This window comes from Palaemon carinicauda, chromosome 16, assembly GCF_036898095.1.
Source record: "Palaemon carinicauda isolate YSFRI2023 chromosome 16, ASM3689809v2, whole genome shotgun sequence".
NCBI lineage: Eukaryota > Metazoa > Arthropoda > Malacostraca > Decapoda > Palaemonidae > Palaemon > Palaemon carinicauda.
Genome location: NC_090740.1, coordinates 74,875,552 through 74,901,646, shown reverse-complemented (window position 1 = coordinate 74,901,646; position 26,095 = coordinate 74,875,552). Strand labels below are relative to the sequence as shown.

The following is a 26,095-nucleotide window of genomic DNA, read 5'->3' as shown; positions in this document are numbered from 1 at the left end:
TAATTTCTATCTCTATATGTATTACGAGGCAATCCACAAATAAAATGAAGATGTCCTTAGGAGAATCATCAACTATGGAGTAAAGCCAAAGGCACCACTAGATAAGGTACAACAGAGTCTATAGCAAGCCCAACTTAGTAACTGCCCTTAGGATGAAAAACTGTCATATCACCATAGCAGCGGAATATGGCCAATGTAGTTTATAAATTCAGATACTGTACTCGGAAATTAAGTGTATGCCTCTGAATAGATGCTACATGGACTTCACGACAACAACTCTCAGGAGGAGACTTCAAACTTCTCAAAGTTACGGGGTCATATGCCAGCCTTTCGTTGATGTACATGAAAAGAAACCTCAATCAAATAACAATATCAGAGACAGAAGTTGTTTACAAAGAGGATGACTATGGGCACCTGTTGAAGGCTGAAGTGGTGCAAATCAGAATGCAGCAACCTACGTTGAATGTTCAAATTTCCTCAAATTGTGTCCTAACCTCCAGCAAGAAAACATTCCACAGCATGCCTCCAGAACTTATCCTGGAGCTAGGAACTGGTGTTGTGGAACTTCATTGAAAATCAAGATTTGTCTCCAGGGCAAGGATTTGGAACTCCAAATGAAGTTTTGAAACTTCATTGAAGTTTTAAACATCCTCGGTAGTATTATATATGAATTTATGTGCAACAAACCTTCAAACTTTCATATTTATTGTTTTGAGATGCTTTTAGATTTCGTCTAATTTTTGTGTGTATGAATACACTGCCATTATATAAGGATAAAGATTTCTTGGTGGGTTTATTTCCTAATTGGACGTTGTCTAGTTCGGACCGGACCTATGATAAGAAAAACTCAATGTCCTGGGACCGGGGGGTGGGGAAGGGAAACCGGGTTTGGAGAGGACTTATCTGCTTTGCTGCACCCTTCGCCTGAGCTTCAGACTCCAGCCTCGGTCATCTTGCTGCCGTCGTCTCACCATCATCCTGTCCGTCCTTTGTGTTCTGATCTGCTACTTTCACAAGATTAAAGCGGTTTCGCGTACGGGCTGCCAACGCAAGAGCCTGTAGTCCCCTTTTTTATAAAGCTAGGCCAATCTAATTCATCGCATTGGTTGGGTTACCCTGATGAAAGCCATTAGTTACTGGCTGAAACAGCTGTCAGCAAACGTTGAATAGAGTTTATCAAAACAATTAACATCCAAAGAATTGAAAAAGGTTTCGTAATTTGTCATTCCTTTACTTTTACATAATAAAACCTATTGATGACAAGTCTCACGTATATAAAGAAAGATATTGTTTTTTTCTAATTTGTAAGTTGTTCTGACATTATAATCTAGACTTCCTTTTTGTATGATACCCTTATCAACTGAACTTCCTATACATAACAATTTCCTGGTTTGATTTATAGACTGAGCAACCACTACGTTCGAACATCAGCCAAAACTACAACTTTAAGGAAGCAAATGCTATATCCAAAAGTTTACAAAATTTCTGTGAAATCTTGTTTTTTAATCCATATCCTCTTTTCTTCCTATCGCTATTGAATTTTAACCCTTATGTGACCTATCTATGCTTCTGTACACTACGTCACTCTCATTTGCAACTCTTTATTCACGAAACTATTGTTATCAACTTCTACACATTTTCATTTAATATGATAAATCAAATGGGAGTAGAATATTTTGATAAAGTGAGTGACCAAGTAGGATTATAAGTACAAATAAAAAAACAATACTTTTAATCAGTCAAAATATCAATCGAAGAAAAGTAAATAAAAGTTGATATACTACCGCTAGAGAGTTATGGGGTTCTTTGACTGGACAGCCAGCACTACATTGGATCCCTCTCTCTGGTTACGGTTCATTTTCCATTTACATATCCATAAACCGAATAGTCTGACCTATTCTTTACATATTCTCCTCTGTCCTCATACACCTGACAACAGTGAAATTACCTAACAATTCTTCTTCTCTCAAGGGGCTAACTACTGCACTGTAATTGTTCAGTGGCCGCTTTCCTTTTGATAAGAGTAGAAGAGACTCTTTAGCTATGGTAGGCAACTTTTCTAGGAAGATACTAAAAAATCAATACATTGTTCTCAGGTCTTGGTTAGTGCCATAGCCTATGTACCGTGGTCTTTCACTGTCTTGAGTTAGAGTTCTCTTGCTAAAAGGTACACTCAGGCACACTTCACTTCACTTCCACTCCCAGGTAGGCTTTCAGCCTGTCAGTGGAATCAGTTGTCTTCTCCACTCAATTCTGTTTTCAAAAATTCCTTCTCTTCTCAGCTGTTCAATTGTTGGCATGTTGTTCTTTGTCAAAATCTCTTCAATTCCATCCCTCCAGCGTTTACGTGGTCTACCTCTTGATCTCCTCCCACCAGGCGTCCAGTCCCATCTCTTCCTTGCAATTATATTTCCATCCATTCTCATTAAATGTCCCAGCCATCTTAGCTGTCCCTTCTCAATCTTGTTCAACATAGGAGATACCCCAGCCATCCTTCTAAAATCTACATTTCTTATTCTATCTCTTCTTTTTTTTGTGCATTATTGTTCTCAGGATTTTCATCTCTGAAGCTTGGACTCTGCTGCTGTCTTTGATGGTCATTGTCCAGCTCTCTGATCCATATGTCATGATTGGTGTTAGTAATCCTTAAAATATGGTTTTCTTTACTTCTATAGGTACGTATGCATCTCTCATAATTGGATAGAGTGCTCCACAGCATTTATTATATTTCTTTATTCGTTCAGTAATTTCTTCTTTGTTCTTATAGCCATTGTCTGTAAACATACACCCAAAATACTTGAATGCGTTGGTGTCCTTAATTACCGTATTTCTTATCATGGTGTTCGTTGGAGCTTGTTGTTGTTTGTTGATTGTTAATATTTCTGTTTTATTAATGTTCATCTTCAGTCCAGCTTCTGTTAAACAATCGTTCAAGGCTATCAATGCTCTTTCTAGTTCCTCCCGATCATATGTCTAGAAAGCAATATCATCACCAAAATTCATAATGTCTCCCTAGATATTTATTCTTTCCTTAGAACTTCTTATAATTACATCTATATATGCAATGAACAAGAGTGGGGAAAGAACGCTTCCCTGCTTAACACCTGTTGTTACTCTAAACCAATTTTCATTCTTGTATCCAGTCCTTACATTATTCATACATGGTTCGTACGTGCTCTTTATTGCAGCTCCCAATCTACCGTCAAGTCCATAAACCTCTATTCTATCTTATTTCTCTTCCTCTTGTTTTGTTAAAGTTTTTATAGTTTATATAAGAAATATTAGTTTTAATGTTGTAACTGTTCTTAAGATGTTCAATTTTTTCGTTTCCTTTCCTCACTGGGCTATTTTCCCTGTTGGAGCCCCTGGGCTCATACCATCCTGCTGATCCAACTGGGTTGTAGCTTAGCAAGTAATAATAATAATAATAATAATAATAATAATAATAATAATAATAATAATAATAATAATAATAATAATAATAATAACTCCACTTTAGAACCCGACATTTCCTCTTGTAAGAAAATGTAAGATATCTTTTCCCGATTGACTTGTCCAGTATTTACTTTTTACTTCGATAAGGATATCTTTGGCCAGAATTATATTCCTAATGCTTAGTGATAATTATTATGTAAAACTATGAAAACTACACAAATACACACGGACACACATATTATATATCATCATCATCACCATCTCCTTCTATTGACGCAAAGGGCCTCGGTTAGATTTCGCCAGTCGTCTCTATCTTGAGTTTTTAAATCAATACTTCTCCATTCATCATCTCCGACTGCATGCTTCATAGTCCTCAGCCATGTGGGCCTGGGTGTTCCAACTCTTCTAGTGCATTGTGGAGCCAAATTAAAAGTTTGGTGGGCTAATCTCTCTTGGGGAGAGCGAACAACAACAACAACAACAACAACAACAATAATAATAATAATAATAATAATAATAATAATGGTAATTCGTTGGATTTAATCCCTGCCTCAGTAGCATTGATTTTATAATATATCTTTTCAATGGTCCTAATGAGTTTCTTCTCTGCAGTACTGCATTCAGCATTAACTGGGCAAGATTCATCATTCACCATCGAGCAGGTAAATTCAGGGTACGTCCCAATTCAGGTTTAATGCAAAGTTCACAAAGTAAAAAAAATATACAATTAACAGTTACGCTTTCGAAAGGTAATTCCTCCCTTCCTCAGGCTGGAATGGTCGAAGCAGTGCTAGTAAAGTCCTTTTATATGGCAGTCTGGGTAGATTGGAAGAGGTGGTAAATATACATTTGCCGCCTCCAGCACCAGGGCAAAAGCTAGTAGTGACGTAAGCGGGGCAGTGAATTTTCATTGGCTGAGGCTCTTACCGGGGAAGGCTGGGCCTCAGTCAGACTGCTTCTCCACTCACTCATTGGCGATGTGTCTCCATTGTCTACTGATGGCTGTTTTGTGATTGGTGGATGCGCTTGCCAAGAGAATTTCCATCGTAGGCAGCCTGCTTGAGCACTGATCCGGGATGTCTTGGTTCTAGATGGTATGGCTGACTGAATCAATGTTTGGTTGTTGGGTGTTAGTCCTTCAGCAGGAGGGGAGAAGGAAAGTTTCGTGGGTAGTGTTGAGGAGGGATTTCTCCCGTTGTAAAAGGAGGGCTTTGAGGATTCTCAGCCTTTTGCTCTCAGGAGTACTGCTAATTACCTTGGTATTTTAACAATATCCTCACATTTGATGTTATTGTTGTGGGGAAAAAATGACATGGACTTTTATGGCATTTTGCTGTATGTGAGAGGACAGTTGCTTAGACAGACACACAGTGGTCATTCCTATGCAATGTCCTCGTAAATAATGGGCATTCGAACAAACATTAATCATGAAATCAAGCAAGCCATGGATACCTGGTATCATACGGAACAACAGGCAGAGAACACTGCCACGACTATGAACTTTTATTAAATTAGTTTCATGTATAACGGCCATCAAAAAGACGAGAATGCTGTGAGGGACCTCGTTAGAAACCACAGCTCTCCTATGGAATAAAATACAGAGATAAAATTCATCATCTTTTACCAGACAGCCAAACAAAGATCTCTAATAATGAAGAACAACCCAGCCACGCAATACAGGACTTCCTTAAATGATCCATCATGGTGTGTTTCTACCAATGCCCTGTTCCAGGATGCCTTGGAAGTTACACAGGAATGACCAATATGCGTTTGTTTAAGCAAATGTCCTGTTATGTACAGCAAGGCGACATAGAAGCCCATGCAATCTAAACCATCAATAGCATCAAACGTGAGGATATTGTTAAAAATACCAAGGAAATCAGCAATGCTCCTGAGAACAGAAGGGTGAGAATCCTCAAAGCCCTCCTTATACAATGGGGGAAATCCCTTCTCAACACGACCCAGGATATGTTACTTCTCGCCTTCTGCCAAAGGATTAACACCCAATGACCAAACATCCACTCTACCGATCAGAACATCCCGAACCATGACATACCGGATCAGTTCTCAAGCAGCCTGCCTATGATGCAGATTCTCTTGGCAAGCGCATTCACCTATCACAGAACAGCCATCAGTGGACATAATGGTGACACATCACCAATGAATGAGTGGAGAAGCAGTTTGACTGAGTCCCAGCCTCTCCCGGTGAGTGTCTTAGCTAATGAAAATTCACCGCCACGCTTGCGTCACTACTCGCCTCTGTCCCAAAGCCGGAGCGGCCAATGTAAATTTGCCACCTCTTCCAACGAACTCAGACTGCCATATAAAAGGGCTTTACTAGCACTGCTTCGAACATTCCAGCCTGAGGTAGGGACAAGTTACCTCTCGAAACGCGTCACTGTTATTTGCATATTTTTCACTTTGTGAACTTTACATTGAATTGAGACTTAACCTGAATTCACCCACCTTGTGATGAATGATAAATTTTGCCCAGTTAATGGCGGAATTCAGTAATGCAGAGAAGAAACTCTTTAGAGCCATTGAAAAGATATATTATAAAATCAAGGCTACTGAGGCAGCGATTATATTCAACGAAAGATGCTTAAAAACGTGTCTACTCCCAAAATGATGATAATAATAATAATAATAATAATAATAATAATAATAATAATAATAATAATAATAATAAGATGATGATGATGATGATGATGATGATGTAGGATGAAAATATTTAACATGAATGTGTTTTCATTATCAATGGAATTTTGTGACGGGCAACGTAGTTAGCAAATTCATTCAACAAAGAACTACCAAACGATAAAGCTCCTTATCACAGATACCTCCCTTATCAGCTTGTCGCTGGCAAAAGCTTCCAGATTTAGGAATTGAGTCACAAGATCTATCAGATAAAAAAGATAAAAGATAAAAAGAATACTCAACAAGTCTGCTTTTAGAAGTGAACTGAAGTATTAACAAGGCAAGGGAACTGATGTGTAGACTTATTTATAGCTTATATTAGAAAATTTTGAGATTATTGTTATTATTATTATTATTATTATTATTATTATTATTATTATTATTATTATTATTATTATTATTATTATTATTATTAGCTAAGCTACAACCATAGTTGGAAGACCAGATTGCTATAAGCCCAAGGAATCCAACAGGGAAAAATAGCACAGCGAGGAAAGGAAAATAAAAGAAATAGATAAACTACAAGAAAAATAATGAACAATCAGTATAAAATATTTAAGAAAAATAACAACATTAAAAGAGAACTTTCATACTGCATATAAACTGTTAAGAGAGACATATATGAGCCTGTATAACATAAAAACAATCATTGCAAGTTTGATCCTAAATTTTCTAATAATTTTCATAATAAATCTTTCAAACTAATTTCTGTCATCAGATCATAAAAATTTTTCGATCGTGGTAGACTTTAAGTAAATTCACTTCTTTTTACTTGTTAAAAAAAAAAAAAAAAAAAAAAAAAAAAAAAAAAAAAAAAAAAAAAAAAAAGCTCTAAAAAACTTAAAATGTACGAAATATTTTTCAATGATAATTTTTGGACAGGTTAATCATTCTCCAAGGTGTCAAGAAAAGTAATTAAGGAAAGTAAAGGAATTTTGACAATATTCACTAGGCAAGGATCATAGAACCTAAGATGATTAAATGTTTTCCCAATATTATTATTATTATTATTATTATTATTATTATTATTATTATTATTATTATTATTATTATTATTATTATTATTATTGTTAACCAAACCCTGGTTGGAAAATAAGAATGCTACTAGTTCAAGGGCTCTAACAGTGAAAGAAGCCCAGCAAGGAAAGGAAATGAGGGAATAGCAAATAAGCTAGCCATACATAAGTATTGAATATAAGTATAATATATTGTAAAATCAGGAACAAAGTTAATATCGATATCGACTCGTCACATGTGTCAACCTATTCGACAGAAAAAAAAATATTCTGAACTTCCACCGATTCCACCACCAGATTAGGAAGATCATGACGCAATCTGGTCACAGATGAAAAAAAAAAAAAAAAAAAAAAAAAAAAAACTTCTAGAATACTTTGCAGTATTGTGCCTTGTGGTGGAGAAGGAATTGCAGTTAAAATCAAGTGCATACCTAGTGCAATGCACTATGAGATTTCGGAAATAGAAGTTAGTGGGTATGTATATTTTTTCAAGAGCAGATGAGACTTGCGCAGGAACCCAGAAAGAAGAGAAACAAAAATAATCATCGTAGGCTTATTTGAATTAAATTATTAATGGCAGAAATATATTTCTAACATCATGCAAAAATTAATGGATGATGTTTAGATTATATCCTTAATGTGCCTTAGATATATATTTGATTGTTTGGAGGCTGGTCCTTGGAACTTGTGCAATTTTAATGTATACGAGAATTGTGATAATACAAATGGAAATCTTTTGCCTATCAACCCTGACGAACAGATGATGGCATGTGACAATGACTTACATTAAACAATTAAACTTGATCTGTGGTCATGGTAACAAATGAGGCATCTAGACTTTACGTAGCCATCGGTTACGATTAGAAATTTCTTTAAAATAGGTGAGATCATAAAGTTTTGATGAACCCTCTCTCCTGAAGCTACTATTTCTCATTCTGAAATGAACTTTAGCACTCTGACAATCTAGGAAAAAAGACGTTTCACTCCAATAGACTCACATAATTATATTCTAGTAGACCTATTTACCAGATTCTAGGCGAAACATAAAGGTAAGATCATATAATTTTATAGACTAGGTATGAGAAGGGACAGCAACATACTCACATTACTGTATCGTAGCATTTAATGATTTATTAATTAATTATACGTCTATATTAGGTTACTGAGCTTCTTCTCTTAGATATTCAAAACAATATCATTTTCATTCGCTTAGGTCAATAAATTTCGGTTTTCTCTATGAAATCACTTAATTATTATAAAGGATTAATTCCTTACTCAATAACTATCTGCTTGATATAAGAATTGCATATCAGTTTGTGATGTATATGAGACTGTAATTAGGGAAATGATACATATGTATGTATGTATATATATATATATATATATATATATATATATATATATATATATATATATATATACATATATATATATATATATATATATATATATATATATATATATATATATGTATATATACATATATATATATATATATATATATATATATATATATATATATATATATATGTATGTATATATATACATACATATATATATATATATATATATATATATATATATATATATATATATATATATATATATGTATATATGCATATATATATATATATACAGTATATATATATATATATATATATATATATATATATATATATATATATATATATATATATATCATCTCCCCCTCCGCCTGTTGACGCAAAGGGCCTTGGTTAGATTTCGCCAATCGTCTCTATCTTGAGGTTTTAATTCAATACTTCTCCATTCATCATCTCCTAGTTCAAGCCTCATAGTCATCAGCCATCTAGGTGTGGGTCTTCCAACTCTTCTACTGCCTTGTGGAGCCCAACTGAACGTTTGGTGAACTAATCTCTCTTGGGGAGCGCGAAGAGCATGTCCAAACTATCTCCATTTACCCCTCATCAAGATCTCATCCACATTAGCACTTGAGTAATCTCTCTTATAGTTTCATTCGTAATCCTGTCCTAATAAATCTAATTTAGATTGTTTCACAGTCATACCATGACTCATGTCCATATAGTAATACTGATCTTGCTAAACTGATGTATAATCTGATTTTCATAGGTAATTTCAGGCGATTTGATTTCCAAATTTTACTTAACCTAGCCATTGTCTGATTTGTTTTTTTCAATCTTTCACTAAACTCTAATTCTAAAAACTCTGTATTTGAGATCATAGTTCTTGAATACTTAAATGATTCTACCTCATTAATCCTTTGTCCTTGCAATGATATTTCATCTTCCATTGCATACTCCGTTCTCATCATCTGTCTTTCTTCTATTTATCGTCAGTGCATTGCAAATCTTGTAGTGTTCTGATAACAAGGACAGCATCATCAGCATACTCTAGGTCTGCTAAATTCCTATCACCAATCCAGTCCAATCCTTCTCCACCATCTCTGACTGTTCTACACATTACAAAATCCATGAGGAGGATAAACAACATAGGTGATAACACATTCCCTTGGAGTACTCCGCTATTCACTGGAAATTAATTTCATAAGACTCCATTGACATTAACTTTGCACTAGCTATGCTCATGAACAGACTTAATCAAATTTACATATTTAAGAGGAATTCCATAATAACACTGGACTCTCCACAAAATTGGCCGGTGCACACTAGCGAAAGTTTTTTCATAGTCCACAAATGCCATCAAAAGGGGATTTCTATATTCTATGCTTGCTGTACATGTCTCAAAATGAAAATTTGGTCAGTGGAACTTCTACCATTTCCAAATCCTGCTTATTTAGCTCTCAACTTTTCATTAATCTTTCTCTCTAGTCTCTTAAAAATAAGCATACTATATATTTTCATAACAACTGTTATAAGTGTTATGCCTCAGAAATTACTGCAATGAGTTAGGTCTCCTTTTTTTTTGCCATTTTCACCAACATTCCTAACTCCCATTCACCAGGTTTTGCCTCTTCATGCCACGTTCTACAAAATAATCTTGAAAGTAGTCTCGAAGTCACTTCATTTTCGGCCAGTATCATCTCGGTAGTTATTCCATCATATCCAGGGGCTTTCCATCTCTTTAGTGTTTTGAATATAGCTTCAACTTCAAACACACTGAATTCATTCATGGGCACATCAAGGTCTTCATTAGCTTCAGGTATAACAATCAAATTATTCCCTTTATATCTCCTATTCATAACCTCACTAAAGTGCTCCATTAAACATTGTTTCTTTGTCTTCTGTTGCTATAACAGATTCATCTCTCTTTTAGATGGGTATATGCTTCTTCTTCTTTGCCCCCATCGAGATTTCATTACTAATTCTATGAGCAATTCTTACACCATAGCCACTTCCTGAATTCATATTTTTGTCAGCTTCATCTGCATTACTGTCTAAATATTCTCTCCAGTCATTCCCAGCTTTTCTTTTGACCTCACTATCAATACTGGAATACTTAGCATGCTATACCTTGTAATTTTCATTACCTCCTCGAAAAATTTCAACAATCAATTTCTGTTTTTGTCTCCTGTTTATAGTATCCCAAGTATCATTTGATATCTATGGCTTTCTCCTTGTAACTACGTGTCCTAAAACTTCACTACCAACTGACTGATATACGTTCTTAACACACCATTCTTCATTGTCTGCTATTCGTCTCTTAAAATCTCCAAGACTACAAATAGCTTCCTATATTCAATTGCAAATGTTTCTCTGTGCTCTTCTTCTAAAAGTCTAGCTGTCTCAAACCTATATATTCTATTTACCTTTCTATTGGGTGCTTTCAGTTTCAATTTCAGTGTGACAACGAGGAGCTAATGATCACTACCAATATCTGCACCTCTAATAATTTTTACATTTCTCAGAGTTCTTCTTCTCTCTTTATTAATGGCAATGTGATCTATTTGATTTTTGTAATTGCCACACGGTGAAGTCCATGTATAATTATGGATGTTCTTGTGTTGAAAAAGAGTACCTGCAATGACCAGGTTGTTTTCTGAACAGAAACTTATGAAATGTGCTCCATTTTCATTTGTAACTTCGACAAAATACTCGACACCCATCACATTCTCTATCCCTTGATTATAACTTCCAACTTTAGCATAGAAGTCGCCAATCACAATTTTCATATCTCTCTCTGGGATCCCATCTATTACACTGCAGTTCTTCATAGTATTCATCTTACCTTTCTTCAAGGGAATCATTTGTTGGTACATAGCAAACTATAATATTCATGTTGCACCACTTTGATTTGAACTTTGCTAGTAACAATCTACTATATAAAGCTCTCCACTCAGTTAATGCTTTTTCTGCTCTTAGTGTCATTATCATTCCCATTCCTTCTATTCCAACTCCATCTGATCTTCCTGAGTAGATATATATATTGCCTTGGTCTAAAGTTTCCTTATTAATCCACTTACAACGTGTTTCACTTAAGGCCAAGATATATATACTATAATTCATAGATTCACTCTCTATTTGCTGCTGTAACTATATATATATATATATATATATATATATATATATATATATATATATATATATATATATATACTGTATATATACATATATATACATATGTATATATATATATATATATATATAGAGAGAGAGAGAGAGAGAGAGAGAGAGAGAGAGAGAGAGAGAGAGAGAGAGAGAGAGAGAGAGAGATATAGATATAGATACATACATATATATATGGATATATATATATGTATATATATATATATATATATATATATATATATATATATATATATATATATAGATAGATACACACACACAGATATATATATATATATATATATATATATATATATATATATATATATATATATATATATATACATGTATATATACACACACACACACACACACACACACACACACATATATATATATATATATATATATATATATATATATATATATATATATATATATATATATGTATATACACATTAAAGTCTGGTTCTCTTAACGACCTCGGGTTCAGAGCCCCATGCGAAATCACTCAAAGACTATAGTATCTGATCGGCCGGGTTTCAAACCCTGGTCCAAGATACTTGTATGACATTGGCCATACCACTCAGCCACGAAGAAAGATAAAAGTCAATGACAATTCTTCTGTACATATACCTGTTGAATTCAGGTTTTTTGTACTTAGAATTGAAATCAACCCATCTTCACCACCGTAGCTAATTGGTAGGTTTGGGACTTGGCATTCGATTAATGATAAATTTTGCACATATAAACGTGTTTTTCATATTTTAGTTAAGCCATATATATATATATATATATATATATATATATATATATATATATATATATATATATATATATATATATATATATATATTAGTCTGGATTCTCTTAACGACCTTGAGATCAGAGCCCCAGGCGAAATCACTCAAAGACTATAGTATCTGACTGGCCGGGTTTCAAACCCTGGTCCAGGATACTTGTATGCCACTAATCATTAATTAATGTTTGTGCCCCGAATGTAAGTCCTCATTATCCTCCCTTGATGATCTTTGTGTAACTGACGTAGGAAGCCTTTCCTGGACTAAGTTCCCACTCAAACATTTATATAAAAATAAATTCTCCACACACACACACACACACACACACACACACACACACATATATATATATATATATATATATATATATATATATATATATATATATATATATATATATATATAGTAAATACTTAATTGTTCCATGCTATGGCGTACGAAGAGGAAACATCATCGTACGGGGTTACGTTTAATATAACGTAGTTTCGTCCGCCACGTCACATTTCTCAGGAAATGATTAATCATAAAGGAATGTCTTTCGTTTTGTTTTAAAAGAAATTCGTGGCTTCATTCTAATATCGCGAACGTTCGCTCGGGTTGTGCTACGTGATGCACTTGTTACTGTAAAATGCAAAGATCATTTTGTCATTTTTTGAGCTTTGTTAAGCAATTTTAAATGATCGTCAACAGATTGCTCAGTAATATCTTGATTTTCTTTTTATGTCGTCATAACCAAAAACTGAAATTTATTTATTTTTTTTTTTTTGTACTTGCAACAAACTGTTGTAGCGATAACAAAGTTAATTGGGTTACAACAACAACAACAATAATAGACAGTGGATTCTATTTAGGGCCACTCTTTTTCGTATTCATTTTTTCTTGCTACTTGGTTTTAATAACGTTGATCTTTTAAATATTCTCTTCGAAGATTATTCATTAAACGCAATTTCATTAATAAATCAATCGGTTATATATATATATATATATATATATATATATATATATATATATATATATATATATATATATATATATATATATATATATATATATATATATATATATATATATATATATATATATATATATATTCTCTGCCGACATTTGATACTGTTGAGTACATTTATTAGCTGAGCTTATTTTGCTTTAATCAGCGTGGGGTTTTGTCTAATGAATTTACGAAGCATGTTTGGATCTCTGGACTCGACCAAATAACAAGGATACAGTATGGAGTCCGTCACTGAATTAGAAATTTCTCATTTTGATGAGAAAGGAGAAATACAATGTTATGGAAGATACATGAAAATATATTCTACATAAATTCAAAACATTTCTCAAGTTGAAACTAGTCGAATCATGATAGATAAGTGATGCTCAAGTCTCGATTGAAGTAAAACTTGGTAAATTTTGCAGTCAAGCAGTGATAGTTCTTTAGAGTGCCAATAGATGGCATCAGATCTAGCTCACGACTATTTAACTTGAGCATATTATTTTACTTTGCTTGGCATCCCTAAACTTTCAAGTGCATTAAACTTTGTTTGTCGACTTCATTTTCCCAACCCTTAATGTTACGCAAGTTATAAATTGGCATGGAGGCGGGATTGATATTGCGCAAAACGTTTTGATCAATGCGTCGGCCGGTGTGACGGTCTGAACTAAGCCCCGGTCTCAGAATTCTCCTTGACATTGTATAATGGTTTTTTTTTTCCGCCATTAGCTTGCTTCGCTCGCATGAAAATAAAATAGCAAGCTCGTATGTACTGGCAAGCGGTAATGTTGAGCTGCGCACGCTAACATTACAGGAAAATAAAACATCAACCTCGTATGCCCTAGCAAACGGTAATGTTCGCGCACGTGCAGATTATCAAGGAGAATTCTGAGACCGGGGGATCGTTCAGACCGTCACACCCCGGCATTAGCCGTTGGTCAGTACGTACATTTTAGCATGGAGGCGGGATTAATATTGTGCACAACGTTTTGATCAATGCGTCGGCCGGCATTAGCCGTTGGTTAGTACGTACATTCACTACCTAGAAGAGCTAAGGCACACACGTATACATTTTGAAGGGTTAAAAATCTCTAGCTTGTACGTAACCTGTCATTTACTTCCAGACTGTAAGATACATTGCTCGTCTTCTGTGACAATTTCTGCTCATCTACAAAGCTCTTCAGGGTTGCAATATCTGATCTCTGTGACGTTGATTTGTGATATGCCGTTTATATGAAATTTTTGTATCAACGCGAAATACACAATTATGTATTAACAAAACGTTTATATACTTGCATTTTAACATAAATTTGGTGACTAAAACGTTATCAATAAGTAAAAACTTGTATCTGCGTGGTATACAGAAATCATGAGTGATCCATTTCTGTCACAATCATTTGCAAATGATTACGATGATACAGACATGTTTCTCGATATATTTTCTTATCCTGAAGTGAATCCTCAAAGCTCTCCCAGTGGGAGGGAGCTCTGCTACACTGATCCTGTATTACGACTGACGAAAACTTGCCAGGACGACAATGTGGATGTTACTTCGCAACCTGAGTATAATTTACCCGTGTTGAACTACGATCGACTGCATACCCAGCCCCACATAAATCTAGGAACAAATGCAGGTAAATCTTGTTAAGTTGTATATTTCATTGAATTGAAAATAAGTGGATATTTCTACGAATGCTCAAGAGAATCAAAAGTGTCTTGCTTTTTTTTCGGTCAAGAATAACTTCCCCACTATATAACATAGCGAGTTTGCCATTTAAGACGCATTTTCAGCTTGAACATGAACAAAACGTGCGATTCTCGCCAACACGTTGTTTACATTTAAGTTACGGCCAAGGAAAGTGATCTTTTTGACAAGGTCTATTACTCAAATATCGCTTGAAGAAGAATAATACCCACATATTTATGGTTATCATAACTTATCTACTTCTATCTCCTATGCAAGAGAGAGAGAGAGAGAGAGAGAGAGAGAGAGAGAGAGAGAGAGAGAGAGAGAGAGAGAGAGAGAGAGAGAGAGAGAGAGAGAGAGAGAGAAATTGGTTCTTCAAACTTGTCTATTTTTCGTCCCTTGAGACCGATACCCAATTTTAGATAATTTCATTGAATTACCTGTATATTCGATATTTTCTATGGGCAATAGTATAAAACAGCTTTATTTCATGATTATGGTGGCGTTCGTTTGCAAGAGATTCGAAGAATATAATAATTATTATTAATATCATTATTATTATCATTAGTAGTATTAGCTAAGTTATAGCACTAGTTAGAAAAGCAAAATGCTATAAGCCCAAGGGCTCCAACAGGAAAAAAATAGCCCCGCGAAAAAAGAAAACAAGGAAATGAATAAACTGCAAGAAGAATAAGCAATGATAATAAAATATTTCGAGAACAGTAACAACATTGAACTAGACCCTTCACATACAAACTATAAAAAACTTAATAGTAACAAGAGGAATAGAAATAGGATAGAACAGCATGCTCGAGTGTAGCCTACCCCAAGCAAGAGAACTCTAATCCAAGACAGTGGAAGGTAATTATACAGAGGCTATGGCACTACCCAAGACCAGAGAACAAGCAATGGTATGATTTTGGAGTGTCCCTCTCCCAGAAGAGCTGTTTACCATAATTAAAGAGTCACTTTTACCCTTATCAAGAGGAAAATAGCCACTGAACAATTACATTCCAGCCACTAACCCCGTTGAGCGAAAAAGAATTGTTTGGTAATCTCAGTTTTGTCAGGTGTATGAGGACTCAGTGCTGCCATCAACAATTTTCAGTTCCCGCTAGCCAGAACCCTAAAAACCGCTAGATTTGGGCTTGGACCCGCTAGATTTACCGGATATTCTACAGAGTTTAAAAATAAAAATCAACACTTAGCTGTATGTTCCTTGTGTGTGTGTAAAATTATATATAGTGCATAAATCTACAGGTCGGCCAACGATGGTCAGCAGGGATAAAACAAACTTCAGTAGGAATCATGAGTGATACCTGTAGCCTATGTTATGTTTGTAGGTAACTTTGTAACAACTGGTACTTGGAAATACAAGCATCAAGTATCGAAAATTCTATTGCAATTTGATTTTTGTGAATTGGATTGGAAAAAAATAATTAATGAGAACATGTTTTAGGGAAAAAAAAATCAAGAAAACCGCTAAAAATTTTCATACAAAGCTAAAATTTCCCGCTAGCTGCTTAACTCATTTTCTTCTCGCTAGATTGAATGAAAAAGATCCAGATCTATCGGGAAAACCGCTAATATAGCAACACTGTCGACTGAGGAGAATGTGTTAAGAATAGGCCAGACTATTCGGTGTATGTGTAGGAAAAAATAAAATGACTTTTAACCAGAGAGAGAGCTCCAATGTAGTACTGTCTGGCCAGTCAAAGGACCCAATAACTTCTAGTGGTTATTTGTTTTCAGGTGTAGATATTATCAAATCAAAAATTATAAATGATTTATATAAAGCCTCTTATCATAAACTTTTCTGTCGAAATTACAATAATTTTCCATATAAAATGGTACCAATTATACAATTTTTCTAACGAGAAAAACAATCGTAGTTCACAAATGCCAATCGAATAAACACATATCTTGACTTCTTTTATATAACCATTTTCTCGCGAAAAAAACACGATTTTTAGCCTTTAAAATCCTGCCATACGTACGGTATAGGGTCTATAATTTCGTTTAAAAAGTAAGGGCTCGTTCGTTTTAGCAAAAGTTATTATTATTATTATTATTATTATTATTATTATTATTATTATTATTATTATTATTATTATTATTATTATATATATATATATATATATATATATATATATATATATATATATATATATATATATATATATATATATATATATATAATTGTTAAGTTTGTCCTTCTAATTTAACGATATCAAACTTCGTTCTAGTATTAGATTTTATTTTATATAAACAAAGTTATATTTTCTGAGCAAAACATAAGATTTTATTAACGAAAAAGATTTTCCCTATTTCGTAAAGGAAAAAAAAATATTCCAAGGCTCCAAAAGCAATTTTAAATAGGAAACGTTGTTTTAAGATGAATTCATTAGAAATGTATCTGTAATATACTTGACCACGTGACCTTCACTTCTTTATAATGGACTAACCTAAGCCTTTAATATAAGATTAGTATGATGATTGCTCAGAATTTAGCACAACAAACGCTGACTAATATAGGCTCATACGTGTCGTTGTTATTGCAATTCCCTGGCAATGTAGACCTTGGTATATACTGTACGTAAATATCGATTCAATTTCGTACGGACTTGTCTCTGGTGGTGCGTCCCGTTATGAGTCACGCTAACCATTCCTAAGGCGCTATTACTCATGAAACATTACTATCGTGCTGAGTTGCTAACATTCTCATGTAGCCTACCTAAACACACACACACGCGCATTATATATATATATATATATATATATATATATATATATATATATATATATATATATATATATATATATATATATATTACTGTATTGTAATTGTTCAGTAGCTACTTTCCTCTTGGTAAGGGTAGAGGAGACTTTTTATCTATGGTAGGCGCTCTTCTAGGACACTCCAAAATCAAACCATTGTTCTCTAGTCTTGGGTAGTGCGCAGCCTTTGTACCATGGTCTTCCACTGTCTTGGGTTAGAGTTCTTTTGCTTGAGGGTACACTCGGGCACACTATTCTAATTTCTCTTCCTCTTGTTTTGTTAAAATTTTTATAGTTTATATAGGAAATATTTATTCTAATGTCACTTCTTAGAATATTTCATTTGTTCCAACACGGAGTACCTACCTCGAACTACTTTCTTAGGAGTATCTGGGATCTCCTCCCAACCGACCAGAGTTTTGTGTAGTTTACCCTAGTCCCGTTTTCTATGAGGGGTACTCAGGTGGAGTGATACGCGCCCTGAGGCTAACCCCGGGTCAGAGAGCATGCTTGCTCAGGTCTCGATCTCCAATGAGTTCTCTGGTCGCGTCGCGATAACATCTCGACGCTCTCTCCTTATCCAGTGCGTCGACGCTCTCTCCTTACCCAGTGCGTCGACGCTCTCTCCTTACCCAGTGTGTCGACGCTCTCTCCTTACCCAGTGTGACCCTTTGTGTCCCCGACTCCCCTTTGTGTCTCACGCGGTCCCCACATGGATCCATTGTGTTCATTTTATACCATTTCCTACCCTTCTCCTCTGTGTTCATAGTGTAGGGGCAGCTTATGTTCTCCTACAGCCACGTGTCCTGAGTGCGAGTCCTGGACCGAGGTGCAGTGGGTGCGCTTCGGTACCAAGAAGTAGAAGGCGTCCAAGAGGTCACACAGGAAGCCAAGCCTCTCCTCGCCGCTTTCATCTCCTGATGCCTCGTCGGATAGAGCTTCTCAGCCACCTTCCCCTACCAAGAGTAGGGGACGAGGTAAGTCAGTTGTGGGGAAGAGGCCCATTGCTCTTCCCAGAGTAGGGGACGAGGTAAGTCCGTTGCGGGGAAGAGGCCCGCGGCCCTTCCCCAAGAGTCTAATCTTCAGGATAGTGGGGTTGTGGCGTCGTTCCAGGCGAGTGAGGGGCCTGAGGGAGGGGTGGGAGTGTGTACGTCTCCTCTGATGACCTCATGTGGGGGAAAAAATTTCCCTAATTCTTCTCCAGCCTCTTTGGCGTGTTTTTCAGTCACTTCTGCATCCGAGGGCGCCGTCGAGAAGGAGCTTTCCCCGCCGTTGGACCCCATTGCGTGGGTTTCCCCCAAGAGCAGTGAGTGGGTGATGGTTCACCGCGACAGGCTGCTGGAGCTAGCTGCGGCGCCGAGCCCTTCAAGTTATCGTCCGAGGACGAGCTCCCCGGATAGATACTCCTCCGGCAGCAGGGGCACCCGATGAAGGGACTCATCATGGCAGGTTCCAGTCGACAGGGGTAAGACTGCGAAGGTTCCGGCTCCATCCGCCCAGCGGAGAGAGTCGCCCCTTCGGTCCGGCAGCCGAAACCTGACCTCCAAAGGCCACCTAGCTCGTCACGAGCGCAGCCCTCGACTTTCCTCGACGGGCAGGCCCGCAGATACGAGAACCTCCGGAAGAGATGTTGGACCCAGGACGGAGGCCTCCGTCTCGACGGCGATGCCAATCCTTCGACGTGAACCCCCGCGAGAACGTCGGTCCAGGACTCCCCCACGTGCGAGGTTCTCCTTCGGAGTACCCCCGTCACATGTGTCAGCGCGCCCGTCGGAGGATCTCCCAGAAGGAGGCACAGAAGAAGTCGTCCCCCTAGGGGGGGAATGGGTGCGTGTCGCCATCCCATGCAGACACCTCCTGGGAGCTTCAGCAGTTCCGGGTACCTCTGGCTGGCTCCTAAGGGATTGTTCTCCCGCTTCGAAGTACGCCCCCTACAGCAGGCTCTGGCAGACCGGCATAAGTCCACGAAGGTTCCGACTCCTTCCGCCCAGCGGAGAGTCGCCCCTTCGGTCTGGCAGCCGTGTCCCAGCCTCCAAGACTTCGACAGGCCGGCCAGAACGTGAAAGACAACCAGCAGCCACGAGGAAGCCAGCAACAGCTTGGTCCTCCATGGGGAGAGACAAGTCCAGGACGGAGGCCTCCGTCCCAGCGGCGATGCCCGTCCTCCATCCAGAACCGCCGAAGTCGTACCACGACAAAGGATGCCTTCACCCCAAGCGGGGCTTCCCTTCCTAGGTGCTCCTTCTCAGGCAGAAGGGCATCCGACGGAAGGCTCAGCGGACGAGGCCCCCGCGTACAGAAAAGTACTAGCCCTCGTCAGACGGCACCACAGGCTGGATGAACCGAAGCCCGCGACGGATGAGGACTGGCTCTCGGGCCTCAGCAGGTTGGTAGATACCCCCGTGCAGCAGAGGCCCTCACTGGCTGGCTGCCTAGAGCTCCTTCGCCATCCTCGCGGTACGTCTCCTCCAGCAGACCTGATCATCGACGGAAGTCATCGCACCAGGTCTCGGTCGACAGGCATAAGCCCGCGAAGGTTCCGACTTCTCCCGCCCAGCGGAGTGAGTCACCCCTTCGGACTGGCAGCCTTGTCCCGGCCTCCGGTTCTTCGATGGCCCGCCCTGAACGAAGGAACCAACCAGCCAGCACAGGGAAGCCCGCGGCCCCATGGATCTCCGCAGGAGCTCCATCCGTCCAGCATGGCATCCATACCCGGTACCACGACAGCTCTATTCAGGCTTCGTGGTCAACCGCTGGTATACCAGGGTACTCACACCCCACGGATTCCCCGGGGGGGGGGGGGTGGGGGGGGTAGACCCATGACGGATACCTCCGTCCCGGTGGCTCCATCTGTGATGGAGCTACCTGCTCCATCATCCTGGCCAGCCCCATCCAAGCATTGGAGGTGGCTGCTGATACACCCATGACGGCTACCTCCGTCCTGGCGGCTCCATCTGTGATGGAGCCAGCCGTGCCATCGTCCCGGCCAGCCCCATCCAAGCATCGGAGGCAGCCGCTGACATGGCAAGGTACTTAAACCCCACGGATTTCCCCGGGAGGGGGTAGACCCATGATGGCTACCCCCGTTCCTGACCGCTCCATCTGTGACGAAGGCAAAGTGGTTTTCCCCCTAGCTGGTCGAACAGGGCTATTGCTTCTCCAGTGCCTGCCTCAGTGGCCGCTGGAGAGGCCCCCCCCCCCCCCCGCACCTTTGCCCAGTGCCTCTCGGCTCCGTCCGCAAGTCGGATGTAGAAGTTGGCACACGTATCTTTCCCTTGCCTTGCCCCCCATAGAGGAGCTTCAACTCCACAGTTAGCCTTCAGACCCTCCTACTCGGGCTCCAGGAGAGGGCGTTCAGGCCGCGGCTCTCGAAGGAGATAGGAGAGGAGACCCCCTACTCCTGCCAATGCCTCAAACAATCTTGGCAAGCATGGAGCGGATCCGTGGACCGTAGCAGTACTAAAGGAGGGGTACAGGCTGCCCTTCCTAGCAGACCCCCACCTCGGATCCCAGATCAACAGGCAGAGTGGTTGGCACCCAAGGACCCCTTGAGAGTAGCAGCATTGCAGGAAGAAGGCTCGGCAATGCTGGTGAAAGGGGCAGTAGAACCAGTCAAGAAACCGGGTCCAGGGTTCTACAGCAGGCTCTTCCTGGTGGAGAAGGCGACAGGGGTCTGGAGACCAGTCATAGACCTTTCAGTCCTCAACAAATTTGTGTGCAACACCGACTTCAAGATGGACACTCCGAAGTTGGTCCTAGCGGCCTTGAAGGAGGAGGACTTCATGAGGTCCATAGGCCTCAAAGACATCTACTTCCAGGTCCCTGTCCATCCCTCCTGCAGGAAGTTCCTGAGGGTAAAATGGAGTACCCAAACATTGCAGTTCAAAACCCTATGCTTCGGACTGTCGACAGCCCTCAGGGCTTCACGAGGGTCTTCGCATCAGTTTCAGACTGGGCGCACGAACAGGACGTCCTCCAGATTCGGTACCTAGATGACTGGTTGTTGCTTTCAGCCTCAGAGGAAGTACTGAGGGAGCAAAGCGTGAAACTCCTGCAGTTCTGCAACGTCTTGAGTATCATCATCAACCTGGAAAAGTCCAAGCTGATACCCTCCACCAGGATGACCTACCTAGGGTTGGTCCTAGACTCCCGGATGGCGAGGGCCTTCCTCTCCGCGGAGAGACTGGACAACCTGAAACAGATACTCTGGCCCTTCCTGTCGGGCGAGCCCAGGAGAGCAAAGGACTGGCAAAGACTGATAAGACTCCCCGCGCAAGATAGTCCTGGTGTCCCTGGAGACGAAGGAAGTCCTGGAGTGGTGGCACGTCAGAACGAACACCCTCAAGGGAATGCCCTTCGCAACCGACCTCCCGGAGATGCTCCTGTTCACGGACGCAACCAAGGAGGGCTGGGGTGCCCATCTTCTTGACAAAACGGCAAAAGGTAAATGGGAAGTCGAAGAGACGAACCTGCATATAAACATGCTGGAAATGAGGACCGTACAAAGGGCGTGCATAGAGTTCGTCCATCTACCCAAGGGAAGCACCTTGGCTCTGGTGGTATACGTGAAAAAGCAAGGAGGACTGAAGTCGAAGGAACGGTGCAGTCTCACGATGGAGTTCCTAGAATGGGGCGAAGTGGAACAAATCAATTTTTCAGCTAGGTTCTCTCCGGGGAAGAGGAACGTCCTGGCCGATGGCCTCAGCAGGATGGGTCAAGTGGTAGGGCCCCAGTGGTCCCTACACCCAGAAGTGGTCAAAACCCTCTTCCTGAAGTCCAAGAGACACAAGTTCCTTCCTGAGCCCCCTTGTTCTTCCTTCCCCTATTCCTTTAACAGAAATGACTCGGGTAGCCCCCTGAAACTGCCATGGGATACACTATCATTGGAAGGACATGTCTCCTAGGATTCTTGCAGAAGTGAGTTACTTAGACACTAAGATGGTTTTTTGCGTGGTTTTCCCTATTTTCTCGTGTTTTCCTTGAGGTCAGCAGAATCTAGTCTCCTACCTAGGTTCCTCTTCTATACTCGTCACGGTCTCTAGGTCCTGAAGGACACTCCCACCTCCTAAGGTATAAGTCTCCTAAGAAAGTAGTTCGAGGTAAGTACTCCGTGTAGGAACAAATCACAAATTTTAAGTAATTTGTATTTTTCCTAACAGTACTTACCTCGAACTACTTTCGCGTAATGGCCCGCCCATCCTACCCCGAGTGCCTTACTGGACTTCATAGATACCTAAGCTATCAAGAACTTACTGGAGATCGAGACCTGAGCAAGCATGCTCTCTAACCCGGGGTTAGCCTCAGGGCGTGTATCACTCCACCTGAGGTTACCCCTTATAGAAAACGGGACTAGGGTAAACTACACAAAACTCTGGTCGGTTGGGAGGAGATCCCAGATACTCCTAAGAAAGTAGTTCGAGGTAAGTACTGTTAAGAAAAATACAAATTACTTAAAATTTGTGATTTTTCCTTGTTTCCTTTTAACACTGGGCTATTTCCCCTGTTAGGGTCCCTGGGCTTATAGCATCTTACTTTTCGAACGAGGGTTGTAGCTTAACAAGTAATATTATATATATATATATATATATATATATATATATATATATATATATATATATATATATATATATATATATATATATATATATATATATTTATATATATATATATATGTATATATATATATATATATATATATATATATATATATATATATATATATATATATATATATATATATATATATATATATAATGCGTGTGTTTGCAAAGATTTTAACACGCATCATTCCGAAAGGTCAATATGTTATATGCCTATTATTAGGAAAATTTCTGTTCCTAGTACCTTTCACATATCATCACTAATTCTGTTGTAATTGTTCCTTCTCAGAGACCCAGCAAGTTACAGAAAATCTGTCTGTGACAATTCAAACTGGTTACCAGCAATTGGAAGTAACCCCACCGGAAATTGAAACATTAATTGAAGGTAAGAAATAAACATTTAGTTATCAAATCCTATTGACAATGAAAATTAAATAGTCTTCTTATTTGATCAGACCTAGATTTAAGAACTAAAGCCAAAAGCATTTTAAAAGCTCAGTGATTTCGATGATTGTCATTTAGAAAACTTCTGTTCCTAGTACCTCTCAAATATGATAGTTAAATCTGTGGTAAATGCTAACTCAGCTTGTTGTCTTACAGAGACCCAGAAAGTTACAGAAAATCTGTCTGTGACAATTCAAACTGGTTACCAGCAATCGGAAGAAATACCTCCGGAAATTGAAGCATTAATTGAAGGTAAGAAACAAACAATATTGACAATGAAAATGAAATAGGATTTCGTTAACAAGTCTTTTTATTTGATCAGACCTAGATTTAAGAACTAAAGCCAAAAGCATTTTAAAAGCTCAGTGATTTCGATGATTGTCATTTAGAAAACTTCTGCTCCTAGTACCTCTCAAATATGATAGTTAAATCTGTGGTAAATGCTAACCCAACTTGTTCTCTTACAGAGACCCAGAAAGTTACAGAAAATCCACCAGTGGCATTTGAAAACGGTAACCAGCAGCTGGAAGTAGGCCCAGGCCCAGCCGAAGGAACACCAGTCACTAGCAAAAAGAGGAAATTCTTGTGGGAGCAAAAGGAACCTTTCGACGACCCCAAGGAGGAGAGGAAACGCAAAAATGCCATCAAAGCCAGAATTAATCGCGAGAAGAAGATCGCCGAAAACGAAACGCTCTCGAAGAAACTAGAACAAAAGGATAAAGAGATCAAGAATTTAAAAGAGTCTCTGGCAACTGCCGTCAAGGAAAATAAAATTCTCAAGAAGCTCCTTGTTGAAAGACTTCGAGTTTTACGTACAAGAAAACAAACCCCTCAACCCTAAGCAACGGGTAAATGTACTGGGATTGCCCAAACAAAAAAAATGGAGAAAAAACATTCTGTTATAATCGATTATGTGAATTCTATGAGGACACTTATAAATGATTAACTTTAAACAATTACAATTCTTTCTTCTTTTAATACAAAAGACTTTGAAAAAACTCAATTGTACAGTACCTTAAGAATATAGGTTACACGTTCTAAACTCGACCTCTATGATTTTTTTAATTAGGCTGATATTAAACTGATGAAATCATTTGCTTGTATTTCTTAGGTTTTTAAAATGGAAAGAATTGATGAAATCAATTTCTTGTATTTCATGTTTTTTAAAGCTATAAAAACTAATAAAATTAATTTTTTGTATTTGTTAGGTTTTTAGGTGATAGAAATTGATGGAATTCATTTCTTGTAGGCTAGTTCTTGGGTTTTTAAATTGTAATAAAAACTAATAAAATTAATTTTTTGCATTTCTCACTTCTTTTCCGTTTCTGTATTTTTATTTGTTTAATACAATTTATAGTCTGGAAAAACAACTGTCTATATATATATATATATATATATATATATATATATATATATATATTTGTTTATTTATATATATATAATATATATACACGTATATATACATACATATATATATATATATATATATATATATATATATATATATATATATATATATTTGTTTATTTATATATATATAATATATATACACGTATATATACATACATATATATATATATATATATATATATATATATATATATATATATATATATATATATATATATGTATGTATGTATGTATGTATGTGTGTGTGTGACCCTGTGTGTCTGTGATCATTGGTCTACATCACACTTACAAGATATCAGCTCGCTCACCTGGTATAACAATAGTTAATTGTAGGGAATGTTCCTATTCCAGCATCCCCAACTTGTCTTTTGGGTTGGATGGGATATAATCAGACTTCTTATTAAAATACGTTTAATATCAATCAGGCTTACATCTCCGCTCTTCTCTAACCACTTGTGTCTCGAGTGAGAATATGTAAACAAAACTTGTACACAACAATACATAAATAACAAATGAGCATCACTCTATAAAAGATTGAATCCTACTGCAATACAAAAGTATAAGAAAAATTACATCCTAACTTTCAGATAACTACCAATTGAATAAATCCTTCATAACATACCTTACTACACTTGTTCGGTATGACTGAGCATGTTCTATCAATGCAATACTGTGCAACATTACTCTTAATACCCGTAGCGCATATAGTATTACAGTACGAAATACATAAGCCTCCTC

General features: G+C 38.0%; 1 protein-coding gene across 3 annotated transcripts in view; it reads left to right on the top strand.

The window, feature by feature from the left end:
- LOC137655067 (flagellar attachment zone protein 1-like) overlaps positions 1-25,251 on the top strand; it is a 45,282-nt gene extending 20,031 nt beyond the window's left edge. Inside the window, exons 1-4 of one of the 3 annotated variants that reach the window (XM_068388969.1) lie at positions 14,412-15,072; positions 23,793-23,888; positions 24,104-24,199; positions 24,415-25,251. In XM_068388969.1, coding sequence (XP_068245070.1) covers positions 14,808-15,072; positions 23,793-23,888; positions 24,104-24,199; positions 24,415-24,788 — 831 coding nt within the window. In that variant the 5' untranslated portion in view covers positions 14,412-14,807 and the 3' untranslated portion in view covers positions 24,789-25,251. Of the gene's footprint in view, positions 1-14,401; positions 15,073-23,792; positions 23,889-24,103; positions 24,200-24,414 lie in introns of those variants that run through there. The other 2 variants (XM_068388971.1, XM_068388970.1) reach the window with 2 other exon arrangements.
- The last annotated feature ends 844 nt before the right edge of the window (positions 25,252-26,095 follow it).